This window comes from Struthio camelus, chromosome Z, assembly GCF_040807025.1.
Source record: "Struthio camelus isolate bStrCam1 chromosome Z, bStrCam1.hap1, whole genome shotgun sequence".
In the NCBI taxonomy this organism is placed as follows: Eukaryota; Metazoa; Chordata; class Aves; order Struthioniformes; family Struthionidae; genus Struthio; species Struthio camelus.
Genome location: NC_090982.1, coordinates 32,799,239 through 32,824,700, shown reverse-complemented (window position 1 = coordinate 32,824,700; position 25,462 = coordinate 32,799,239). Strand labels below are relative to the sequence as shown.

Below are 25,462 nucleotides of genomic sequence, written 5' to 3'. Positions count from 1 at the left end.
TGCCAATACATACAGGGAAAGACTTCAAACTCCCAAGGGTGTACACAACATTTAATGGACAATTCTTACGTGCCAAACTTTGTTTAAAATCCACAGATATACTTCATAGTGCACCACAGTCACTCATAGCTGGCTCTGTCATTGCTAATCCATAGCATAAGATTAATATGAATGTAAACATTACCTGTTAAAATAAGAAAACATGTTCTTATTTCTTCTCTTCCGGATGGAACACAACTGACAGCCTTACTTATAAAAATCCCTGAATAAAACTTCTGACATCGACAGCGTTTTCTTTTTCACTAGCCTGCCTGCAAATTTTTATGCCTGAATTTTTGATGATCAATTTCTGACATTTACTTACTACAAACTTCTGAACTCCAGCAACACCACTGGATAACTATAACTGATTAATGTCTCCACAAATCAAATTTAGACATGAACAGCTCAGCCAGAAGCTTGGACTGCGGTTCTTTGTCCCTGGGTCATTACAAGAAAAATCCCCACTGCACACACTGGAGTTAGAGACATTAAAAGTTCCTCCCTCAGGTACGTGAGGGCATGTAAACTACCACTCACTTTAAAGGACTGTGTAGGACTGTGATCTGATGACTGGTAAAATGCTAATGGTAATGTTATCTTAGTTGTACTTCTCAAGGTCCACTAAGCCCTTGGTTTCACCTTGTAAAATAACATGGAGATTATGCTCCTTTCACTGAGGCCATAATTTTGCTTTTAAAAAAAGATAAAAATCCGAGACATCACTCATGTGCCTTTATGTGACATTGCAAAGAAGAAAGAAAGGCATGAATGTGAAGAGAAAGGAAAAACCGAAGCAACCTAAGCCTGTGGCCTGGTGCTCACAGTTCACTGGCATGAAGCAGCAACACTACAGCTATTGCTTTGATCTACCTCCCTAGTTATTCCTCTTCCCGTTATAGAACCTCTGACATTTCATTGGTATTCAGATGCGATTAAAATATATCCTAATTCCTATAAATAGAGAAGTTGGTTCAAGTACTAATTAAAAACAAGTCTGGCATTTGGAAACTTGTATCAACAGAAAAATAAAAGGATGCAATAAACAGTAACAGTTGAAATGTTGCCCATTTTTTTGAGAAAAAGACCTCTGCCATATGGCTCTCGCCATTAGTATTTGGATTTCTAAGTGTAAGCATCCACCTAGCAATTTCAGTGTAAGAGTAACAAGACAGAATTTGCTCTTTCCTTAAATTTTAATTACTGCTATAAAATTCCAATTATAACAGGGTAAGTCATGCACACTGACCTTCTGCAGTCTTCGCAGTAGTTTTTAATTAAATCGAAGTCGAGAATCTTGTTAAGTTTACTCTGCTCCTTCATTGTACATTAGTTTGATTATATGCTCCTTCATAACTAGCCTTTTTATTTATACATCTACACATCCTCTATTTTCATTACTGATTTCATCTTCTCATCTCGTCTCCTGAATACTATCTACTTGAAGCAAACCCTTACTCATTGCAAGGGTGCCTACAACCATAAGTTCTGCTGCCTTAATTATCACAATTCTTCCAGCGTGAGAAATCCATGCGACCCTATCAAATAGCCAGCACTGTGTGTGGTAATAAGGATTTACTGCTTTGGCCCCTTAAGACATTAAACCCTTTGGAACAGGGATGCTAGTCTCATAGACATCTGTGTTGGGGAAGCCACATATACAGTATCATATAAAACTGTATTTTCCTACGTGACTGTTAACCTTTCTGGCACTTACTAGCTGCAATTGTAAAGAACTGATTCCTTCTTGAAACTCGTGCCCAAAAGCAGAACATACTGTACTCTCTGTGGAAGGCAGACTTTTCTAAATCCTGAATAAGACTTTGGAGCTCTCTAAAGAGAAACAATAGGGGCTGACCATGTAGAAGAATTTTAGACCAAAACAGACACTTGGTTGCATTTGGAGGCAATACACATAACTAAAATGAACTGAGTTCTAAATATAGAGTCAGCATTCCACAGTGAGAAGTTTAACACTTGAATGAATGTGCTGCTTAAGGTATATGTAAAATTATATATAAAATCTATGCTGCATTGTCTCCCTATAGCATGCAAACACATCTGGACCTACACAACACACACACACACGCACACGTGCACACATGTACACACATAGAGGCAGGCAGGCAGGCAGGCAGGCAGGCAGGCAGAAATATTGAGTAACTAAGGCATCTGAAGATGCAACAATACTGAAATTAAGTATATGCAGTTTTAGTTTTAGACAAGGAAAAAGGGATTCAAATGAGTCTGGATCCTAGTGCAATACTATTACTCCTAGTCGACAACACAATTACTCATTTTGGGGTGATTCTTTTTAGTGATTTACCTCTGCATCCTGCTCATGGAGCTTGTATGTTTCCTCTAAGCATTGCAGTGTTCTAGGACATAAAGTCTTCTCCTCCAAGAGAGACTCCAGAAGTAAGACCAGCTGGTCCGGGAGAAGCTAGGAGAAAATAAATGCCATGTGAGAATAAAGTTGTACATACTGAGCAATTAAATGGAAACAAACCAAAGAAGACAAGACTGTGATAACCTGTGTAATTCCAACATGTGCTTGAAATATGGTGAGAACTTCTAGCTGATTTCTGAAAAACCTCACAGTTTATGTCTCTGTATTCTGAAAGACTCTGTTCTCAGACCTCATTAAGACACATTTTCCATGGCTTTCATTACTATATTTAGATCAGATTAAAACCATGTTTATCTTATTGAAATATTATCATAGCTTATTAAGAGAAGATCTTTATGGAATACATATGCTAATAAATTCCACTTTGTTTGGACTTGGAAGGGATAAAATACAAGAATAATTTACAGTGCATCATTTCAGGAATTAACCAGAAATATAAACGTATAACTGTAAGAGTGGCATTTTTATCTATTATATGAGCAATTGCTTGGTATTCCTACAGAAAACAAAGACAGACAACACAAGTGACTCACAAAGATTGTAATAACACATTTTCAGGCATACTCTAAGGCACTCTTCTAGTGCAAAGAGTCACTACAGTGAAAAGAAGGCATGGATATTATGTCTGTGGCACGTACAGTATACATATGTGAATATATTTAGTAGTCAGTTGCTGTGACTCCAAAACCTAACATTTTCAAGTTGAACTTAATGTAACCTGAAAAGAAAAAGCATAAGTCTGATGTAGCAAGTGCTTAAGTGCTCTGTTTAATAGGCTTATTATATGAACAAATAAATAATTCAAACAGAGCTCAGAGAGAAATTAGACCAGCTGCAAGGAAATGTGCATTGGAAATTCGGGGTTCGGAATGACCCAGTCAGAAGTTTGTTATTCACCTCAAAAGCTTTCCCCACTATTCCTCACCGTGGAGCACCAAAAGAGAAAGAGGGAAGGAGGCAGGATGTGAATTTAAGCATTTGCATGCAAAAAGAAAGCAAAATCGCTCACTTTTAATATTCTCCAGACAGATTAATGAAAAAAAAAAATCCTGTTATTTTAGCACAACTTCCAATTTTTATCACATTTGGAAACTCTCTACTCCTGACTCCTGCCTTGTGACCCATGTCCCTCCCTCCACTTTTTCGATGTGCTGATCAGGTCCAAAATGAAGACCTCTTCCACTGGCCTCTTACAAGCAGACAGCACAGCTGCGGCTGCCTCCACGGACCAAACTATCTACCTGAAGCCTGCACACCTCGTCTCTGACAGTAAGTTCAGGAAGATATCAAGGATGTTGTGTTATGTCTTAACCTGCGAAGATTTCTCAGTTAACTAAATAAGTAATCTGATATTTTTTCCCTCTTAGTCTGACATAATTTAGCATTAGCATCTAAATCACAAAAAAAGAGGGAAATAGATCTCCAGGATTTTAATGATTTGCTTTCTTTGCAACGCATTCTTTTATACTACTAAAGTCAAATACCTGGGTACTGAAAAAGCCCCTTCGTCTTACTGGCTCTAACTACAACGTTTTCTAAGTGCTACCCAAGCCTGCCAACAAAATGCAGTTGTTAAAAATAGTCAGACATTTAAAAATATTTAATATTTCAATTTTAGGACAACTACTAAAATGGCAACTTGAATGTTTATTGCACATTCCAAGAACAGCTGCTTGGGGCAGAGGGAAGAAGAATACTTCGAAAAACAGAACAGGGAAGGGTTCTGGGAAATGGCTGTGTTTGGAAACTGAATTCATTCTGAACGCTAATAAAATTTGAAAAGTTGCAGAACACCACACACAAAAAGGTAACTTCTTATTTAGAAAGCTTTCACTGCTAACTACAAAGACAGCAGAGCCATGCTCAATTTGCAGAAACTGCTGGAATACATACATACACGCTAGACAAAGTACAGAATAGCTTAGAGTTATTTTCTAATATATTGTCAGTATAATTGTTATACGAATTCACCCACAGAAAGCTATTGTTTAAGATAATATTAGGAAATCTAACTGAAGCCAACAAAAGCAAAGAAGTAAAGCAGCAGCCGTGTCCTTAATTTACCTCTGTCTAGTGCTGCATTATGGGATGAAGAATTTTCAGAATTATAGTTTAAACTCTATCAGTTTATACTTGAGACCGCAGAGAAAAAAAAAAAATCTGAGACCATGGCTTCTGTTATTTTCCCACATTCTAGGTACCCGAGACGAGACTTTGCATACTAGTTTCCAGCTCCTGGTTTAATTAAAGGCCAAGTTAAGAGCTACTGAACATGGACCTGGAGGGTGGGGGCACCAGCAGAAGAAATGCTGACAGACTTGTAACCAAAGTGGCACTAGTGGGCGCAGCTATAATAGCTATAACATTTTGTTCTTTCATTTACTTCCAACAACAAATACAGGGAGGAACATATTTTCTTTCATTTTCTCCCTTCCCTGTAAATAAAAGAGACTTTGCCCAAGAGAGAGGTATCTGAGCAAAGACACAGAAAGCTCAGGAGAATTTTCAAGACGTGAACTACCAAAAATTCCTTCAAGGTTTAAAATTCTTCTACTCTCTTTTTCAGAAATAGAGCAGTATGAATAACACTATCCCCAAAGAAATGCTTTAAAGATTGCTTATAACTTTATAAAATTACACTAAAAATTGTATTCAATTGACAATAACCAATAACTTTTCGTTTTCCTCATCACTGTCCTTATTTGTCCCATCCACCTGTTAGTTCTCATCTTTCACATTGAGAATTGTTTGGGATGCATGCTATCAATTTTCCACTTGTTTGGCTTGTGCTTAGTACAAAGGGGCCCTTGCTTTCAGGTGCTACCAAAAGAAAAATGCTGCAGAAAACAAAAACAAATTCAGTTTCAAGAATTTTAAAAATATTTTCTTTTATGAGAATTCAAATTCTGTAAATGCATCTTGAATACCTAACAGACAGGAAAAATACACAGCACAGCTATTGCAAAATATGGCAGAATAAATTTCACCCCGTCAATGTGTATTTCCATGTTGAAAACACTTCCTGAAAACAACCATAAACATACTAAACACAATTTTTCAGTCTTTCTGTTAAAAAAAACCTACTAATAAAAAAAAAATCTATGAACTGCACAAGAGAATGCTGCATAAAAATATATATGACTATTAAAGCAGATCACTTAGATGAGGAAATTCAGCTAATATCCAGAAAGAGTATTTACAATGTGAATCGAGCACTTCGTATTATGGTTACGATTGCTGCAATGCCATCTATTTATATTGTAAGGTAGATAACTCTAGTTCCAGCCCATGCCCGCCTAACCGGCAATCATATTACTTTCCCAGGGTTCCCCTTCCCTCAGTTGTGAGAACTGACACTGTGAAGAGGGAATAAATTAATGTTTTGATCAAGTACATCAGTGTTTTTTTGACATGTCTCATAAAACTAAACAACATCCACGCTAAAAAGCTGTATCTCAGCACTTTGTTTTATCTTGCCCTTAAGACTGCACAACCTCTCTTGCAACTATTCAGCCTTCTGAAAAAGTTTATTTTGTTTTTCCACTAAATAGTGATCTGCCCACTGGCTTCTTAAGTGTGAACCGATACGGTGGTTTGAAAGTTTGAATAATTAGCTTGCTATCTCTGACACAAACTTGAAAAGATATGGAGTATCAAGACTAGTTCTGTGTTGGAAAAAGGCAAGATGAAAAAATAAAAAAAGGTAATCAAAATGAAAACGTAACTGAGCCTGTTATCCAGGCAATGTCTGCATGCCAAGATTCAATATATACTAAACAGCTAGGAATTAAGAAAAAGCATACGTTTATTTTATCCATATCAGTATACAAGACACTTAAAGCATTATGCTGTGTTACAAGAATATCTCAAGCCACGACCAGTTTTGAAAGGGTTTCTACAAATAATCTTGGAACAAAAGTATGAATTTTCTGAATCCTAGCTCTAACCTGTAAAAAGCACAAAGAAAACAAATCTTGTCTCTTAAAAGATCTGGTGTTGCAGCTACAGAGGTCATCGACCTCACATCCCAGAAGACCACCCACACGAAGGAGAGTATTTATCAATACCTACATTAACAAATGCAATAAATGCCAGATTCACCCTTTATACTAGAAAAATGACACTGAAACATTTGACTACTGACCTTTCACAGCCATGAAATGTGACACAGATATATGCAGTTGAGCGTCCAGAGCACCAATGCTCGTGCTGCACCCCTAAGTCAGGACACAAATCACTAAAGTAGTACAGCTGGTATGCTGAATATCCCATTTGCTCCAGCCTGCACTTGAATGAAGTCATTGAAAGCCTCCTCGGAGGGGAAATGTGCCTCAGACTAATGCAGCAACCGATTGACAGTGGCGTGATTTCTATTATTACTCCATTATCACACTGGGATCTGTGCCTAAATGAGCATACTTCCTCCCTGATGCCATTTCCTTTTATCCTGGCTCTAGTCTAAAAGCGGATCAATGGGAGTAATATATATGATGTCACTTCAATTTACAGCTACTGCCTCCCTCTCTCACATGCACAGATAGATCAATTCTTCCCAAAAATGGTTAAGAAATGCATGGGGAGACTCTTCTCCCAGAAAAGGGTTCTCTGCTATATTTGTCTCTGTAACTACAGCAAGGAACTGTTTATACTGAGCAAAAACAGGGGGGAAAGGAAAAAAGTCACTACTGTATGCTGGAAAACGCTGGCTGAAATACAACACAAACAAGGCCCAAAACAGAATTAAAGCAATTTGACCTTTGAAAATGGTACAGAAAAGTTTCAAGTTTCCAAGACACAACAGATTTTGGTAGTATTTCTCTGGGATAAGGCAGCCTCCCACCTCCTTAAAAAAAAAAAAAAAAAAAGTAAAATGTCTTTTCATTTACAATTTTACAAGTTTTTCCAAAAGACACACCAAATTCCTTCCTATCCCTCTCAGAAGAAAGAAGGGGGAAAATCCCATCCCAGAGGTCGACAGCGAACGATCCTCTTCAGATAGAATTTGCAACTCGCTACTAGTCCAGCAAACAGGATTTATAGGGCCAGGCCATCTCCATGCCTATACTCCAAACCGACTAAACAAATCCCCAAACGAATCTTGTGTCGTAACCTCTCCGAATAGACAATCTGCCCAGAGGGCTGTTTTCTGCAGGCTGCAATTAAACAGAAAACCTTTGTAGAACAAACCCCCCTTTCCTTACAATGTCCAGACAATTCTTAGCTTGAAAATTCAAGAAAATATTATTTACTTAACAACATTTTTAGACAGACTTGGTCACCATTTACCTCAAACAATATTCTTAGAATGCTGTTTCATCTGTGTTGTCACTTCTTTTAAATGAAAACAGGGCTTTTTTCTTTTTTTTTCTCCTCTTCAGGGACTAAAATGTACTCATATCAAGTAACATATGAATTCAATAAAAATGTCCACACAAACAGCTGTTAACTAGTATAGTGCAATACACTGTACTTAAGAGGTTCTGAGAGAACTAGTCTGCAGTTTGATTAATGCATAGGAAAAAAAGTAATCTGCAGCTGACAAAAAAATGCTTTGAACTGGTCCACAGAATAAAACCCATCCAGTGGCTGACAAATTTCAAAAGCGTGCATTGAAGAAGACTGTTCCGTTTAACTTTATTTAGGTCAGTTTGTTTATGACTTTCCTCTTGATGAAAAGTCAGCTCCCCTTCAAACATTTACGAAAGATAACTAAACTTCTCTAAATTTAAAAGCAAAATAAATATCTCTGTCTGTTGCACATTCTCTTCTAGCTATAAACTACAGTTCTACCAAATGTGCCCCCAACTGCATGCAAGTTTTCTCAGTCACTTCGTAGAGTACTCTTCCTGTGCTTGGCAAAACATTTTTCCAGTACTTTTTAATTATTTTTAATATTTTAAACAGGAATTGCACTGAGCTTTTAATCACAGAAAAGAAAGTCTTACCAAGTTTGTTTTCTTCAAAAAGTCCTACTTCGAAAAGTAACAATTATGACAAGTTTATCAACATTTGCTTTATGATACATTTAAAAAGACGGATTCTGAGACATTTAGGAGGCTTGGTATCACTTCCTGCATACTAGTAGGGCACAGAAGTGACACTGACAGCAATTTATTTACTACAAAAACTGTACTTGCATATAGTTCCCAGTTATTTTCCTCTTTTGAATATCAAAATAAAGGATTTCTTATTTTTGAAAGTAGACTGTCTATGACACAAATTGTTTTAAGGTGATTATCCACTCAAACATGCAGCTTTGATTTATTCTGACTATTTAGTGCATATCATACATTGCTGCACAAAGGACAGACGTCCCACGAAACAGTACAACACCCAGGTATATACACCCAGGTATAACAACTTTATTCTCAACGACTTTGAATACTCCCTTTCAAATGCAAGGACAAAAATAACAGTTATTAACCAATATGCAACCAATAAATGTTATCCCACAAGCCAGGGATAGCTGGCTTTAGATAGGCTTCTGGAGGGTTCAAAAAAGGAGTTTTTGCACATGTTTTTGTTTTTAATTGCAGTTTAATCTGATAGGTGGAACACTAATGCGTTCACACATCAATAAAACCTGGGAAACCTTTTCTAACTAAGCAAAGTATTTTTCAAATGGGTGTGGGGGAAAGAAATCTTTAAAGGATTGGGGGAGGGGGAAAGCAGCACCAGCATTTTTGAAACAGGAGTTGCTGGTGCACAAGCACTTTCCAAAATGTGCCTGCTTCTTTGAAAATCTGAAATCTTATTCAAATCCGTTCTAAAATAGCATTGATTTTTTCAAATAATGTTCGTCTACCCAATGCTGTACTTCCTTAAATGTTATGGACACCCAGTTCAGGAAAGCTCTTGGGACTATTTATATGCTTAAACTTCTTTGCATTTGCAAGATTTTTTGTTCCATTGTATCTTAAAACATATAACAATTCACTGAATTGATCTCATTTTATTACCCTCCATCAAACTGTTTGATACTTACGCATCAAACTTTACATTTGATTCTCTAAACACCAAACAATAGAGAGTAGCATTAAAGCAAAGCAGATAGGAAAACTGTGGGTATACATTACATTACAACAAGATATGAATGTAAGGATTTCATTTTATCAGTGTCTTAAGATGACTGTCAGTATAGGAATCAGCAGCATAAACAAATGTTTTAAGGTGTCTCATGTTCTGTGTCTGATATTCTGGCTACACATTACCAGTAATGTTTTTAAAAGGCCAGCAATTGCTACCAGTCCATAACCTGAAAATTTTTTCTTAAGCTATACTACAAAATATTTTCCGATAATTTACTTAATGGAGAGAAGATCCGCTTATGAAGTAAGTCAGCATCCGCAATCTAATATAAATGCACTGAAACGTCAAAAATGATTAAACCTTTATGATCTAACATAGTGCTGACCCAGCAAAATGAAAACCAGGTGGCTTCTGCTACAGGTTCAGTCAGGTTATACAGTGTTTTCCCTCAACTCTGGTTTTCTCAAAGAAATGTTTCACCATAACTTTACCCTTGAGCATAATAATTCCCTTTTAAGCATAACAGGCTTCACATTGTTCTATGCAGATTATAGTCTCTGCCACACACTACCATGCTGTCAGCACAAGCTCCTCCTGGCTTCAGATGAACTGACCATGAAAACAGAAAAGTGGACATGACAAGCCAGATTCCCCATCTGAAATCATACTCCGCACGACCATAACCTTAAGTGCACAGGGAACAGACAGGATGGCCATGACAGAAACTGGAGTGGAAGCTAGCAGCAGTAAGCTGCCCCTGCACTTGGTCTACGAAGTCCCCAGTGTCCCCAAAGCCTGGAGAGGAGATCGTTAACTCCAGCCATGTGGGTAGCGCTCTCAGACTACATGAAGGCACCTGGCACTAAGCTCACCTTTCTCATCAAACTGCAAACCCAACACAGGTAGTTCAGGTTCAGCAAACTGTTCATCTAACAAAGAAAAATACAGCCTAAAATAAGTTTGGTTTTATTTTCCAGACTCTTAGACTACTACAAATTAAAGGTTTCATACAGAAGCCCAGCAATACTTAGTCAGCACTCTGAGGGAAGATTTCAATAAACACATTCTAACAGATGCAAAAGTGGAGAATTTGCCTCCTTAGTTGTCCACCCAAAACACCCTAGGTCACAGCCACTCCAAACAATGCAGCTGATACTGAGATCAAAGACAGTTTAAATCAGCTCACCTTGTCTGATCATCTGCTAGGTCCTTGGCAAACAAAGCAAAGGTCCTCGGTCAGTGATCGCTCTCTGAGCCATAACAAACCGTTATGGACTACAACAAAAACAAAAATGTCCACTTTATTAGTTGAGCAATGAAGAGAAAGAACTATTATCACTGTATGCTAGTCTCAGCCATCAGAGAGAGCAGCCTTAAAGAGAATTCCTGTAGTTTTTAATCTGTATGTACTAGAGGAAGAAAAAGTGACAAAAACTTGGTTGCTAAAGAAAATTAGCTGTTTTTTCTAGGCTTTGCTAAGGCTGCAAATTACTGGCCAAGAAGCCTCGTCACCTGGCACTGAAGTGCCAGACCTCTAGAAACTACCCTAGGCGGTTAAGCTACTCTTTCAATCCAAAATTCTTGCAACAGAACTGAGCAAGAACAAGCTTGAAGAAATACCTTTATTTCTTTGAGAAAATGGCATGCATATGGAAATTTCTGGAACAACAGAAATTTGCTCTACCTACACCTACCAATGCAGAGCCCAGTCAGTTCCCAGAGTTCATCTAGGATCAAAGATCATGGAAATTAAGAGTTTCTGGACTCTCTTATGAGGTCACGGGGTCTTATGGGGACTAAGACAAGAACATTTTTCATCCTGCTGAATTAAGAGTCGAGTAGAAAGGTACTATATCTGCCCCAAAACAGCCAGTATCAATCAGAGGAAAAAAAAAAAACTAAGAAAGAGAGAATTTCCTTCCTTCCTTCTTTAATGATTCAGCAGCTGGTGCTGCTGAAGAAAATCACACCAATTCTACATAACTCATGGCTGCAGGATAGGATCTGCTCCACCAGGAAGGCTTGACTGCAGTTCATCAGAAAGCACTAACGTGTGCAAGGCAACACAAGCCTTTGCTGGAGGAAAAGACCAAAGCACAGATGGGAAACTGTACTTTTACCCCTTGATCCTTTACTCCTGGAATCCACAAGAATTAACTCTCTTTTCTATCCTCTCTGATCAGAACAATTGGCGACAGGTAGTTTCATGCATTTTAAGGCAACATTTGACAGTTGCCTTAAAACTTGTAAATCAACTTATTTTTCCTGACCTGAAATGTGGTTCTGCTGCGTAACAGTCTATGCACTCTCACATCAATTTTTCCAACACGCTACCTGATTTTTTTGGTCATAATGCAGCTGACCAGATTAGATGGACTCAGCTTTCAGAAATATACACATACCTCAAGCAGGCCTCAATCACAAAAGATCTTACAATAGATGTAACTGGAACAGATCAAATAGAAATCTAAAACTATGCAGGGGATGCTGGAGACTTAGAAAGGCAGCAGGCAGAGTTTAGTCATGAAATGGTTTCCTTTGACCAAAGATACAGAGATGCCAAACCACCACCAAAGTATTCTTGGATTTTTTTTTTTTTTTTAAACTAAGCTCTTAACAACAGCCATCACTACAATTATCCAGTTGTCTGGAGACTTCTTCCATCATGGCTCAAAGTGATCCAGCTCCAGGACTGCCATTACTTCTCAGCCTGACTACCTCAGTGTCTCCAAATGAAGCCTTTGGCATTTCAAAAAATAACCAGTACTGAACGCTGCACCATGCCTCTGTAGTAACACAGGCTACTTCAAGCCTATCACATCGGTCTTACAGTTCCTACCCTGGCTCCCCCCAAGATCCCCTCCAAGCTACCTCCATTGGCACGGCACACTGCAGCCAGCGCCCACAATGCTGAGAAGGCCACCTATGACTTCTGAGCAAGGATCGTGGCTGACGGCCAGGCCCTTCCTCCTTTTCACATTTCTCCACTCAAAACATACAGGCTTCTTGAAAGGGAGACCAAACTTTTCATAGGTTGCTCCCCCCAAACTGCACTAGAGGGCTGGTCACAAACACCATCTTCCTTTCCAGTTGAACTGCGAGTTTTTTAGTTTTGCTGCCTCTAGTACATAGCAATATGGACTTAAGGAAAAAAAGGCAGCCCTTTCTCCTTCCCAGTAAACCCCTTCTGAAACAAAATACTTGACTGCACACAGCTCTCTCCAGGAAGAGAGGATGAGACAATAAACAACATTTGACAGATGTTAGTTACATTGCTTAATGCACTTGTGGAAGCTAGTCAGACACTATGGCGAAGAGTGTGGTATGGAACAGAACAAGCATATCCATTACTTTTTATTCCTGATTTAAAAAATATGGGTAGGATTTTATTTAAAACTGTTGCAGAAGACAATTATCATTGGAAAAAAAAAAATCAAGCCTTTAAAAGATCTGAGGACAAGTGGATGAGTGCTGCATGACATCCTTATTATGCCCAGTGCTATTTAAAAAGATGCCATAGTTATTAGCAAGGATCTAGCTGCCAGATTCTCTGTTTCAAACTCCGATATAGGAGCATTAAAACTACCCATAAAAATAAATCCAAGCTGAAACTTGCTAGACATGAACTTTTCCAAACTGCATTTTAACTTACTTATTTTTAGCTTGTAGGAGTGCAAGACATTCAGGGGCTTGGGACAGGATTTGCACACCATTAGTCTGTGCAGGAGCAGGACTTCTTAAAGGAAAAAAATGAAAGTCAGTTGAAATATTAACGTTTTAAGAAGTCATTACCAGGTAAAATGTGGTAAGAGATAGGTTACAAAGAGCTAAATTCTGCTCATGTTTCTCAGATGAGAATTTCTGCAATGCCAAGAAAGGTATGAAGGTATGTGAATTATTAAAAGGGAGTGGGACTTATTGTATCATGTGTACTGACCAGTTCTTCCACATGTAGATATAACATTAATAATTACTTTTAGCTTCAGATAATTGATTTATTTCTTGACTCATAACTACAGCTTCATGTGGGAACAACTCTATTCAATTTAACAGAATTACATCAGAGCATTAGCCTCTCAAGAGCTCTCACGAGAAAAGAGAAAAATTAGTACTTTCTTGTGACTACAGAAATGTGTGCTGGTTTTATGACAATGCAAGTCACAAAAATAGAACAGAATGTGGAAAAGAAAAAATACTTTAGGATATATTAAGCAGCTGCTAAGTTGAGGAAGAGGAATGAACACAACACGACATTTAAGGTGCGCACCACTTCAAATTCTTTCTCAGAGCTGAGGTAAAACTGGAGGCCTAAAATATATTAATTTCTTTATAAAATATGGATAGCTATTAATCACTGAAAAGTAGGTATCCAAAACCCTCTTTTTTAATAACAATTTACATGACATATATATACATACATATACATACGTATTTATTTATTTTAATCTGTACGGAGAATTCAATGAGCTGCTTAAGTGGTCCTAATTTCATAACCCCCACCCCCCACTAGGCTTATGCTTCACATTCCAGAGCACCTGTACCATTTAACTCTTTGCATATTCATATGAAATGTAGGTCCTTGAAACTTCATTTGCACATCCAAGCGAAAACACAAGAGTTCTAAATGGAAGGGGGTTCTAGGTTCTCCATTTTCAAACAGACTGCACATTTTCCCTGACATTTTCCATCAATCATTTGTTACATCCCTCATTTTTTAAATTTTAGAATTGTGAATGAATTTTGTCCGAAGCTTTAAAAATGATCGGGAAGCAAAGGGTAAAACAGTTGTTGCAAACAAACTCAAAGTAAAAGTCCTCTTTTGAAGTTGTTATTTATTTTCATTCTGTAAATGCACAGAGAAATAATTCCATTTACTGCTATTCATTTCCATACTATTTTCCATTTAGCAAAGCGATTTCACATGTGTTAAGCACAGAGCAACCCATATTCCACCCCGACCTGTGTACTTTTCGATTCCACTCCAGACATTTTCTGTTCTGACTTCACTCAGAAAATGTTATGTGGACCTGGATGAACCACTATGGGCCACAGTCTGACTTCCTGGTAAGCAGGCATCAAGCAAATCACCACAATCAATAGCTGGGGAGCCTATCAACCTCTCTCTATATATGAAAAAGGAGTATTTAGTCATTAATTTATCTGTAAGATTGCTTCCTACTTACCTCTTCCCTCTTCAGAAAAGGAGGAAGAGGAAAAAATATTGATCTCAAGGAAGGACATGCGGAAAATTTGCTGACCTGTGACCTCATTCCATACTCATGCAAGAAAAGCTCCCATTAACTGCAAGGGAATACTTATTTGTGCAAGGAGTATAAGACTGGCACTTAAGCACTCAAGTTACAGATAAATGTAAAAACATTTAAGACAGGTATAAAATGTCAGAGAGCAGTAAGCTAACTGCACAGTAGCTGGGTATTATTTATGTACTAATGATTGGGTAACCCCTAAATTAAGGACAGTGTTTCAACAGTAATTCACAAACTTATCTACTAATGGAAATGGAAATAGTTGCCTGAACAGTAGGTTTTAGCAGGAACCTAAAATGCTGGGCTAACAGAGGAAAGCTCGTTACACAGAAAGTTTGAACAATGTAATTCCACATCTAATTTGAGATATCACTAGCTAACGTTTCCATTTGAACCTGATTTAAGGTAAGTAACAATTGCTTCTGACCATCTGAAATGCAACCCAACTTGCACTACAGGCAGAGTATCTGTTTAGTATGAAACTGGTTCTTAAGAAGCAAAGGCAAGTACCCACTCCATCAGCTCTTTCCAGATAGTGAATTCAAGCTTTAGGATTTTCTTTTTAGATACATCTATGCTGCCGTTGCTACAATAGATCTGACATTTCCATTATAAACGTCAATTCTCAGGTGTTTATAACTTAGCTACCAAAATTATCTCCAGCAAGAAACTTGGCATTTAAGTTCTCATCCTATAAGCGATTAAAAAAATTTTATTATTATTATTATTCCAAGGAAAATGTTCAAGGCAGTTTATTGGATTAAGACAAGTATGTATAACCACAATCCTAGTTTTTGGAAATAAAAACTTGACAATTGATTAGTTTAATAACTTTTTGTATACTATGAAATTAGGATAGCTATGGCAGCAAACACTGTGAATAGCTAGAGCATGTGGAGTTGTTACTTTACAGAGTAAGGTTTTCCACTTTTCATAGCCCTATCCTAAACAGCATATCAGAAATATTTCCTGAAAGGATAGCATTTATTTATTTATTTATTTTTGCTAGGAAATACAAAATAAGTTGGCTTTATATTTTGTCCCCTGTTTAAAAGTAATCCCTCAATGTCTCACTCAAAATCTTGGCCACATCGTCATCTATCCTAACAAAACCCGAAGACAACTGCGGTTTATGGGCACAACCTCGCAAATGCTTATGTGTCATTATCTTTGCGTGCATGAGTAGCTCCACTGAAAAGAAAAGCAGTATACACGCACTCAGAAGCTTGCAGGATTAAGCCCTCTGAAATGTCCATTTTGAAAAGACGTTACAGGGTTTAATAAATGAATAGAAAAGTCGCGCTGCAGAATTTTGCTGCAACAATACATTTATTGTATTATTTTTACATCAGCTCAAAGTAGTAGCGAGGATTCTATATTAAATTATATAATTTATAGAACAATTTCTATTAAATCCTGCTTATTATCTGTTATCTGTAGAATCTAATGAATTCATTGATTTGTGTACAATTTTACCTAGCCCAATTTCTGTGTACTGAAACAAACACAACATATGATTGGAAGTTTAAAACTCATTATTACCCCCTACTTTTAAACACAGACATTCCAGCTATAACAGTACCTCAAATTTTAAAGTAGTTTCTGTGCACCACTGAGTAGAGCCTGGGAAGTTTCTGCAGCACTGACTTTCAGGTGTATACATACCCAGAAGTCTTAGAAATCCAGGGAACCAAAAGCACTCAACACTTGTGGAAAGTGAGGACATTACAACCATAATGCCTACGTTATAATGGCCTAAGTAAAGCAGACAGTGCACACTGAGCTCTCCTGTTCATCTTCAGCCTTTCTGGCAATCTGACAGTTATTTCACCATGGATTACTGAACGGACAAATTCCTGCCTCAGCTCAGCTGAGCAATCAATCCATATATCTGCCTTGATTTTGCCAATTATCTGTGTCTAAATTCCAGAGAAGCCAAAAGATTCACTTTAAAGAAGTAAAAACATGTTCAACAGCCCTAGATCTCAACAACAAAAAAAATGTTCAAAAAATTCTGAACAGACATAGGAAGGTGATTTCACGGGTATTAGACATTTGTTTTTGTAACTCTTCCTACAGAAGTTGCATGTACTTTATCTATCTCTAAAGTAACGGAACAACAAATATTCAATGTGCTGTAGATCTTCAGTCTGGTCCTGAAGGGTAAAACATTCTCAGCTGAACATTACCGCTTTAATATTGTGACTGAACTCTGCAACAGACAGTGATTTTCTTTCATAAACACCACTGAACAAAGTGATTAGCGGTAATCCAAGTTCTTAACCTCTACTAATTGCAACTGGGCAACAGAACGCAAGAAGATGATATGAAAGGAAGTTTACTGATATCCAAAACAAGCTCCATAACTAGTAACAGCTGAATTACTCCAATAATTATTAAGGCATGTGGCAAAAGAAACGCAGGATTATTCTGAAAAGGGTGAAAGCCAAGGTTGTACTTACTGAAAATGCCATTTCAGTTCCACTCAGGTGGCCAGCGCGTTAAGTCCTTTAACCTGATTACACCTTACCGTGGCACCTCAATAATATTCTTCTTTTCTGACTAAATGCATGAGCGCTTCTTAATCTAAACCCAATCACAAACCAGTCTTGGACATGCTCCACCCTTGCAATTACATATTTCTCTCGGTGATCAGATTCCACCTCTTTCCTTCCCTCCTCCTCTTTCGTACTGTCTCTCTATTTATTCAATGCCCTCTTGAGAGCATTACCTCTCATCTAATAATAGTGTTAATTAGAAATTTTAATTTAGCATTTAAAAAACATGAAACTAGTTTCAACAAATCTTAGAATTCCAGCAGCAACAATAACACAAGAGTAAAGCCCTTCTCCTCTGGCCCCAAATGTATATGAATCTGTAAAAGACAAAGAAGAAAAAGAGTAGGTACCTTCTTGCCTTCTGTAACAAAATGAGAGCATGCTACCGTAAGAGCTCTACTAATCTCTGGTGTTACTTGCACTGACTTCAAGGAAATATAAGTAATAAACGTATCCTTTTGCTTTAATAGACAGCTAAAATGCCATGTAGACACATAAGTTTGCCAAGGGCAGCACGTACTTCTTAATTTTCAGAATAACCATCCCGTATCTGATATGCAATTCTACTGTAAATAAAAATAATACAAGGAAAACGCAACCATCTATCAAAACTGTACTTTCGGCTAATTACAAATGCTATATAGTTAGCATTCTTACAGTAAAATCGTAAGTGCTGGGCTGCATAATTTCACAACACCACCAATCTCACTTTGTAGGGAATCTGGCTAGAATAAGCAAATAAAGCAATGGCATTCAAAGTGATCTGTGTTATTAACATAACCAGTGCAAATAAGCAGCCTTTCCATTGCATATTGCTGTTCTATATTAATCCTCATCATCAAAAATAGTTTGTCCTAATAAAACAGAAACAAAAGTGTTTACAATGCTGTATCTACATGGAGTGAAATATGGAAAGGTATGGAAAGGATCCATACCTTTTTGATACATGTCTCAAGAGAAAGAACAGGAAAGTGGTAACAAAGACATGTGATATATTAGTACATATTAGGTTTTTCACAAAGCAGCCTGAATGGTGAGGACTGGTTCTCTCTGGAAAACATGCTTTCCCTTTTTCTACTCCCCATGGGGTCCTTCTCTGTATAGCTTGAGCTGAGCTCCCCAAGACAGATTTGAGGAGCAGAGCAGGGGGAAAAAAAGACAAAACCAAACTCTCATGATTGGCTTTTTCTGCATTTACATGGCTTAATTTATATCCTCAAGACTACTATGGCTTATCGGTCTGAATCCTGAAAATCACTGATTTATGCTTAGAAACCCTGGAAACTAAATCATCTGCTGAATACAGCGTGGAAACCAAATTAAGGGCCTTTCAGAGTGTACAATACCTCCTTCCCTCTTTCTTATTTATTTATTTATTTTTTAACAAGTTCAGGTTTCCAATTCTACCAGTAAGTGTTCTCATACAGGCTAGAGGTACCGTGATGATTCAGATAGGCACAGCATATCATAACATGAAGGAGATAAAAAGCAAGAGAGATTGATTTAATCTAGATTTTGGATTTGTAAAATCGCAAAAGAGAATGGAAGCTGGAAAGTCTGGCTGGTGAGACCTCAAAATCATGGGAAAATATACTGCTGGCTTTTAGCCAATTATTTCTTGACTGCCTCTCCCCCTCTCCGTTTGTACCTGCTACTCTTTAGAGCAGTAAATCAAATATTGCTGTACAGTTTTAAAAAGCAGACTGCAGACTATCTTTGAGAGAAAAATGTGAGCTCCATTACACTAAAATCTTTATTTTTCTTTTTTATTTACTGTATCTATGTAGTTTTTTTCCTAATCCCTGTTATTGGATTTTCCTGTTTTCAGTATGTTTACTTAATGTTTGACATCTTACTCTTTCCTCTGAACAGTCATTTTCCCCGGTTGTTTACTTACATCACTTACACAGTAACAGGGGAGAGAGAAAAAAAAAAAAATAAATAATAATTTTTAAAAACCCTCCTCAGGAAAATGGATTGTAAAACCACAAAATCTGGCAGATTTTCAGAGTAGGGGGAAACCTTACGCTATTTTGAACTAATATTTTCAAGCTGACTGGATTTCCAGTTGAGAGTTTAAAAAACAAAAAAGGAAAGTGAACAACGCAGACTTTAAAACACACTTCGCTTGATCGAAAGGGAGAACCTTCACAGGGAGTGGAGGGGAACAAAGACACATGCTTGTTTTATGAAATTCAACAGAAGGCAAGAGAATGCTGCAGAAAAAAAAAAATCCATTGATAGGATGACATTTTCTTCCCACAGAGACTTTACACATTCCATTCTTTCACCACTTTTCAAAGCCCCCATATTTTCCAGCGTTTCGATATAACTCCAGTTGAAACTCTCTCGTGTTTCTTATTTATGTCAAATACATTTTCTGTATTTGACACTTGATTAGGAAAAATTAGACCGTGCACTTCCCAAAGGAGACTATAGACAGAACGCAGTTAGTGAAAGAGAGGGCTAAACCGAAATGCTATAAAATAAACTGCAGCCATGAAGCAGCTACTTGTGCATGTACAAAGCTGCATCCTCTGTAACAAGCACATGCACAACATGCCCACAGTCTGAGAACCAAAGAGGAAATGCAGCCACTGGGCACTATAGGAGAATTTTATTTCTACTTCATTTTCCAAGTCAACCTAAAGCTATAGCTGTGCAACATTCCTAAGCTCTGTTTAAAGGCAGCCAATGGTATTGTTTATGTATAGGAAACAGGCAAACAAATCTGGAAATGAGAAAACACTAAAATCTGTTTTTGCTATTTGTGACTCAAACAATTAAATTCAGCAACAGCAGGATTTTAATGGACAAACTGCATGCTGCTGTTATTCATATTTTACAACCTCAGGAAGACTTTTGGTTCTCAGGTTATGAGTCAAAGCAGATCTAGAAGTTGCAAAATAATTACAAGTAGAAGTAAAGACGGTTGTATCTTACCCTACCACCACAAAAAGTCTACATGCTTCTATTTCCCATACAAAATATCTTCAATGCTCCACAACAAGCTTATATTTGAAACAATGCTCAAAGTTGTTATTAAAATATATTATTATGAAAGGCAGATAAAAGTAGTCTACATAGATGTGGAGTCACTATTAATTGAAAAGAAAAAAAAATATTAGCAGGAAAATCAAGCATGGAAACAACAGGCTCAAATCAAGGATGTGTATTTTTCCACATTTAATTTGATTTTAATTTTCCAACTATATTGATCTATCACATACATTTTTCATAATTAAATTCTATGGTGTAATACTTTAATGAAAATATTAGACAAATATCACAGGCTTTTTATTTTAGCACAAGAGAGCTTGCTCACATATTTAAATTAATTGCATGTTCCTGATATGCTGCTATGGTGAAGAAATAATGCGAACCTTTATCAATTAATTTTTCCTGATTAAACAAAATAATCAAATCTACAGAAAAATTAATCTGCAACATATTTTTAAATACAGATTTTAATTTTATTATAAATTGGATGGTGCAATGAGTAAAGTCAATGTTCAGATCTGTCTGCTTATGTGCATTTCCTGCACATTTATGCCTTTATCACAACTAACAAATTAAATGTGCCTTACAGAAAGCAAAGCAGCAGGTTCTGATGTAAACTGCAGATACAGTTTTACATGACTTATCCAACTGGTAGGAATATAATGATACGTCGTTACTGAGAAAAAGAAAATCATTTCATGCAAGCCCTGCAAGAACAAGCAAGACAACTTTTAAAACAGAATCCCTTAAATGGACAGTTAGAAGAGTCCACAAACACTGATTTCCTGGACAGAACTGACTTAAGACTAAAATCTTTTGAAGAGAATCTGAGAACCATCTTGTAACAACATCACTCAAAAGAAACCAAAAACATGAAGAAAGAGGTCACAATCAAGTTATTTCTGACAGTATTAAAATGTAAATAAGTTAGGGTAGTGGACATCGACAATCATTTTATTTTTCATTATGCTACAGTTACGTGGGCTGTCAACTGCTCAAAAATGACGTGCACACTCTTTCTATAAACTATGTAACTTGCGTTGCAACTACTTTGCATCTGATTTGTATGTTAAGCATTTAAGACATAACAAACCTGATTTTGCGGCAGTACTTGTTGAGACAAAATTCCCATAGATCTCAATGAAACGCATCTGCATTAGGATTGTAGGGTGGGGCATACAGCACCTTCTGAGCAATCATTTTAACATACGCTGACTACGATCATTTGAATTTATTTTGACATTTTATATTCTTTGGTTAGCTTTAAACTTTCAGAGCAAAACTGAAGCATGTAAACATTAAAGAGCATCACATAAAACAAAGTGCTGTAGGCAATAGCCTTGTTCAAATCTCAAAGAGATTGAAGTTAACACATAGCATACTCCTAAGCACCTTGTTCTTGGCTTTTATTACTGAGGGCATCTGCACAATGTGTCTATTCTTATTTAGGTTATCATATTTACTGATATAGGTGGTAGATTCATTTCATATAGGAAAAAAGGCTTCAAAATAACATGTATGTGAAGAGCAGCATAAAATTACATTTACCCACTTGATTATAAATGATGAAATTTAGTAAAAAGGCAGCCTTATTTTCTAAATGGTATTACAGCACGTTTTCAGAAAGTAGCAAGAAGCTACCAAGGAGTCTGAACAAAGAAAGTACAATCAGTGCGTTAGAAATAAATATTACCGAGATCTTTTCTGATGTACACTTTGATCACTGGAGATCTGTCTGAAAACCTCTTCCAGTAGCTTGACTTCAGATGATCAGCTCTAAATATTTTACAAAAATAATTTGTGGTCGTGTAGACAAATAGACGAACGCTAAGTCTTGGCTTTTGCAACTGGAAACAGCCAGATTTGCATGAGCAAACACTCAAAACAGGGACTTTGAAAAGTCCTGGATGGAATGCTTACAGCTTGCATCTCAGTTATAAAATCAAAGCATAATGTATTATTTCAACAATTCATATTCAACAATACACACACTGTGGAGCCAATACTGATGTCTCTACATATCCACTTCCAATGTCTTTGCTTGTACAGCAATGGGAAGATGTTATCATTTTCTCCTCTTTTTCTATGATTCTTTGCTGGAATTAGCTAAATCAGACTTAAGAGGTTCACAAACCTCTTGTAAAGTCTGGGAAGCCTGGTTTCTGAGCTACAGGAAATACATCTCTGCATATTTCCAACTTTATGAAAGGATGAGTGTGCTTTTGGCATATGCTCCTGCATGCAAAAAAGATTTACCAAATGGAAAAGAGAGGTTTAAACATTTACAGTGGAGCTTAAATACTCTTTTCTATATAAACTTCCTCTCTGAAGAAATGCAACATTAAAATAAAAGAAGGTAGCAACATGAAATGAGCTCAGTTGCCTCAGTTCAGCTCTTACTAAAAAAAGGAACCATATCACAAAAGCTGACCTCACAATTGGCAATGCTGACGGCCATCAGGATTGAATGAGTGTGGAAATTGAATTACACCCTCTCTCCCTGTAGGTGGTCCTTACAGATCAGCATACCAGAGCGTGTCAGAAGTTTGTGCTGTTCCTGACGCATCTACTCTGTGGACACAATCCTTCAGGCTGCAGCTCTTTCAGTATGACACTGTTCAAGAGGGCTAAATACAATTTAAAAAAATCTCTTTCTGAAACAGTAACTTAAGATAAATGTCTATTTGCAATAGACATTTGCAATAGGAACTCTCATTGCAGGCTCCTGCTAATCTGATTTAAGTATGATTTTGTTTCCACTCAGGAAGCTTAAATTAATTTAGCTGTTCCTGAACACTGTTACAGAAAGATGAAGTATCGAGTGGCTCCTGACTACAGTTCCTAGGTTCAACAGTCACATTTGCTACACAGGCAGGTTATGCTGAAAATCTGTTTGCTTTAGCTACCATTACACAAGGGATTTATACTATTACGCTGCTATCCATTACACTCAATTTTTAGACTCGCACCGATTGCCTGGAGACTAAAAAGCAAAAGAATTAAGATCCTTATGCATGTTAAATTACCAGCTGCCAGAAAATCCTTAGCACATTCCCCATACTGCAGTCTGATGAGACTTTGTCATTACTGTACCCCAATATTAAGAAGTCTGATGTGGTCTGATTTCCCACTCTGGCCTGCTTTCTCATTCTATTGTGAAAAGCAATAATAATAAATCAGTAAACTTCCAGTCCAAGAGCTCCTTCTACTTCAAAAAATTGTGTTTGGTAATTTGTCCGCAACATGGAAGAGGACATTTTGATGAGTCATGATGGGCAGGACAAAAATTACGATCAAAAATGTCAAAACAGATAGGTGAGTAATAGTCTATTACACAAGCACAAACAAAAGCCTCCCACTATTTCACATTATTTCACTTGCCAAATAACTTGCAAATAAAGGCAATTCTTACATTCAGCTCCTCCATAATTACATGGAGGACTCCATTAAGTCAGCTAGAAATAAAAACTGACTCTCTCTGAAGTTTTCCTAACTATAGGAGGGTTTTTTTCCATTTTTTTCCCACTGCCCCTTTCAAAACCAAAGGTAAATAACAACTACCAAGTTAGGACAAAGAACTAAGATGACCAAAATCACTGTTAGAAGGGACTCTAACTGGAGGAAGAATTCAATCCAGATGGTGAAGTTGGCTCCTCATTGTATGCCAGTCCTATTACATATAAGAGGACAGGTACTATGAGATAACCTACACATAAATAAATTGCTAATATGATACAAGGACATGTTTCATCCTTATGCAAAAATTCACAGCATGGCTAATATAACCTAGATGTTTCCAATACTCACTTAGAAGCTAACGGCCAAAGCAAATGCTTAAGTGTCATTAGAACTACTGAAATCTTAAGTTAAATTGCTTGTTAGTCTGAGGTCATATGACAAGATTCTTCCTGCCGATTTTTCATTTAAACTTAGACTGCCATCCATGGATGGTAAGCACCTCTCCCCCCTTTTTTATAGCTTTCTTATTAAAACAAAAATTCAGCACACAGTTCAGGAAATAATGTAAGATGAAGCTGGCTACACTCCTAGAAATAAAAAATTAAAGTTTCAGTAAAACCTGACGTCTCCTTGTAAATTACACCTTAAAAAAACCCAAAACAAACAGGAAAAGATACTATTACCTAATGTCTGAAAATTCAGAGAATATATTCATTCATCGAAAATACTTCTGCAAGTGAAATGAACCAAAATTATTTCCCTTGCTTATTACGTAGTAAACAAGACATCCAAGTTCCTTTTTAACCTGTGCCCTCCTGGAGATAGTATATTCTTTTCATTCACCAAGGAAAGTGAACATTAGCCTTCATGCAGATCATCTAATTAGTACAAAATTATGTTTCACCAGACAGAAGCAGGCACACTGTTTATACAGAGGCATGCTACAACAGCTTCTGGTGTGATCCCCCAGCAATTCACGATCTCTGATTCAAAGACAGCTATCCAAATTCATTCTACTGAGGTAAAATATCATATCCTCCATGCTTTCAAGTACATTTTCAAAGAACCACTTTTACTTGTGAGACATGCATCCAGAATTCACTTATCGCTAATCTCAGTATGTGATTTAATCCCATGACAATCACATCGTCCCTGGGATCATTCATGTGGCCATAACTGTAAATGCAATGCTTGTGGCCGGTCCAAGAGACAGACAAGATCAAAGGAAGGACATAAAGGCAGCGCCACCAGGGCGACATTACACACTGTGCCTATAAAACCAGACCACTGCTTTCACGGCTACAGCTTTCTGTCAACATCTAAGTTGTATCATGCTCAGTAACACTTGGAGTAAACAGAAGTTTCCTTCTCAGGAAAGTAAGCCATTCAACATTTGCTCAAAGACAGGCACTGTCATGCTGCTTTATGCCACAGCAGAACCATTTTACTTCAAAGACAACAAGGAGCCGCAGAGACCTTCCGCAAGATGGAAACATATTATAAAACCTTTTTCTTTCACTATATCATTCTGGCAAACTTAAGGGCTTCTGGTTTCTGGAACACATTTCCAGGAAAGCAGGTGCAGATTTGTGCAGCCTGCCTCACCACTGACAACCCTCTTCTTTCTCCAAGAGGCACAAATCAGGGGTATAGCATCGACATTTTGGACACAGCGTCAGTCCTAACTATAAGTTTAAAAC

The 25,462-nt window shown here is 37.2% G+C and overlaps 1 protein-coding gene across 12 annotated transcripts in view; it reads right to left on the bottom strand.

Annotated features, from left to right (window-relative positions):
- Positions 1-25,462, bottom strand: part of AOPEP (aminopeptidase O (putative)) — a 207,870-nt gene that overhangs the window by 21,923 nt on the left and 160,485 nt on the right. For 11 of the 12 annotated variants that reach the window (XM_068928111.1, XM_068928110.1, XM_068928120.1 and 8 more), the window contains one exon: positions 2,366-2,482. In XM_068928111.1, coding sequence (XP_068784212.1) covers positions 2,366-2,482 — 117 coding nt within the window. Of the gene's footprint in view, positions 1-2,365; positions 2,483-10,664; positions 10,754-25,462 lie in introns of those variants that run through there. The other variant, XR_011137874.1, reaches the window with a different exon arrangement.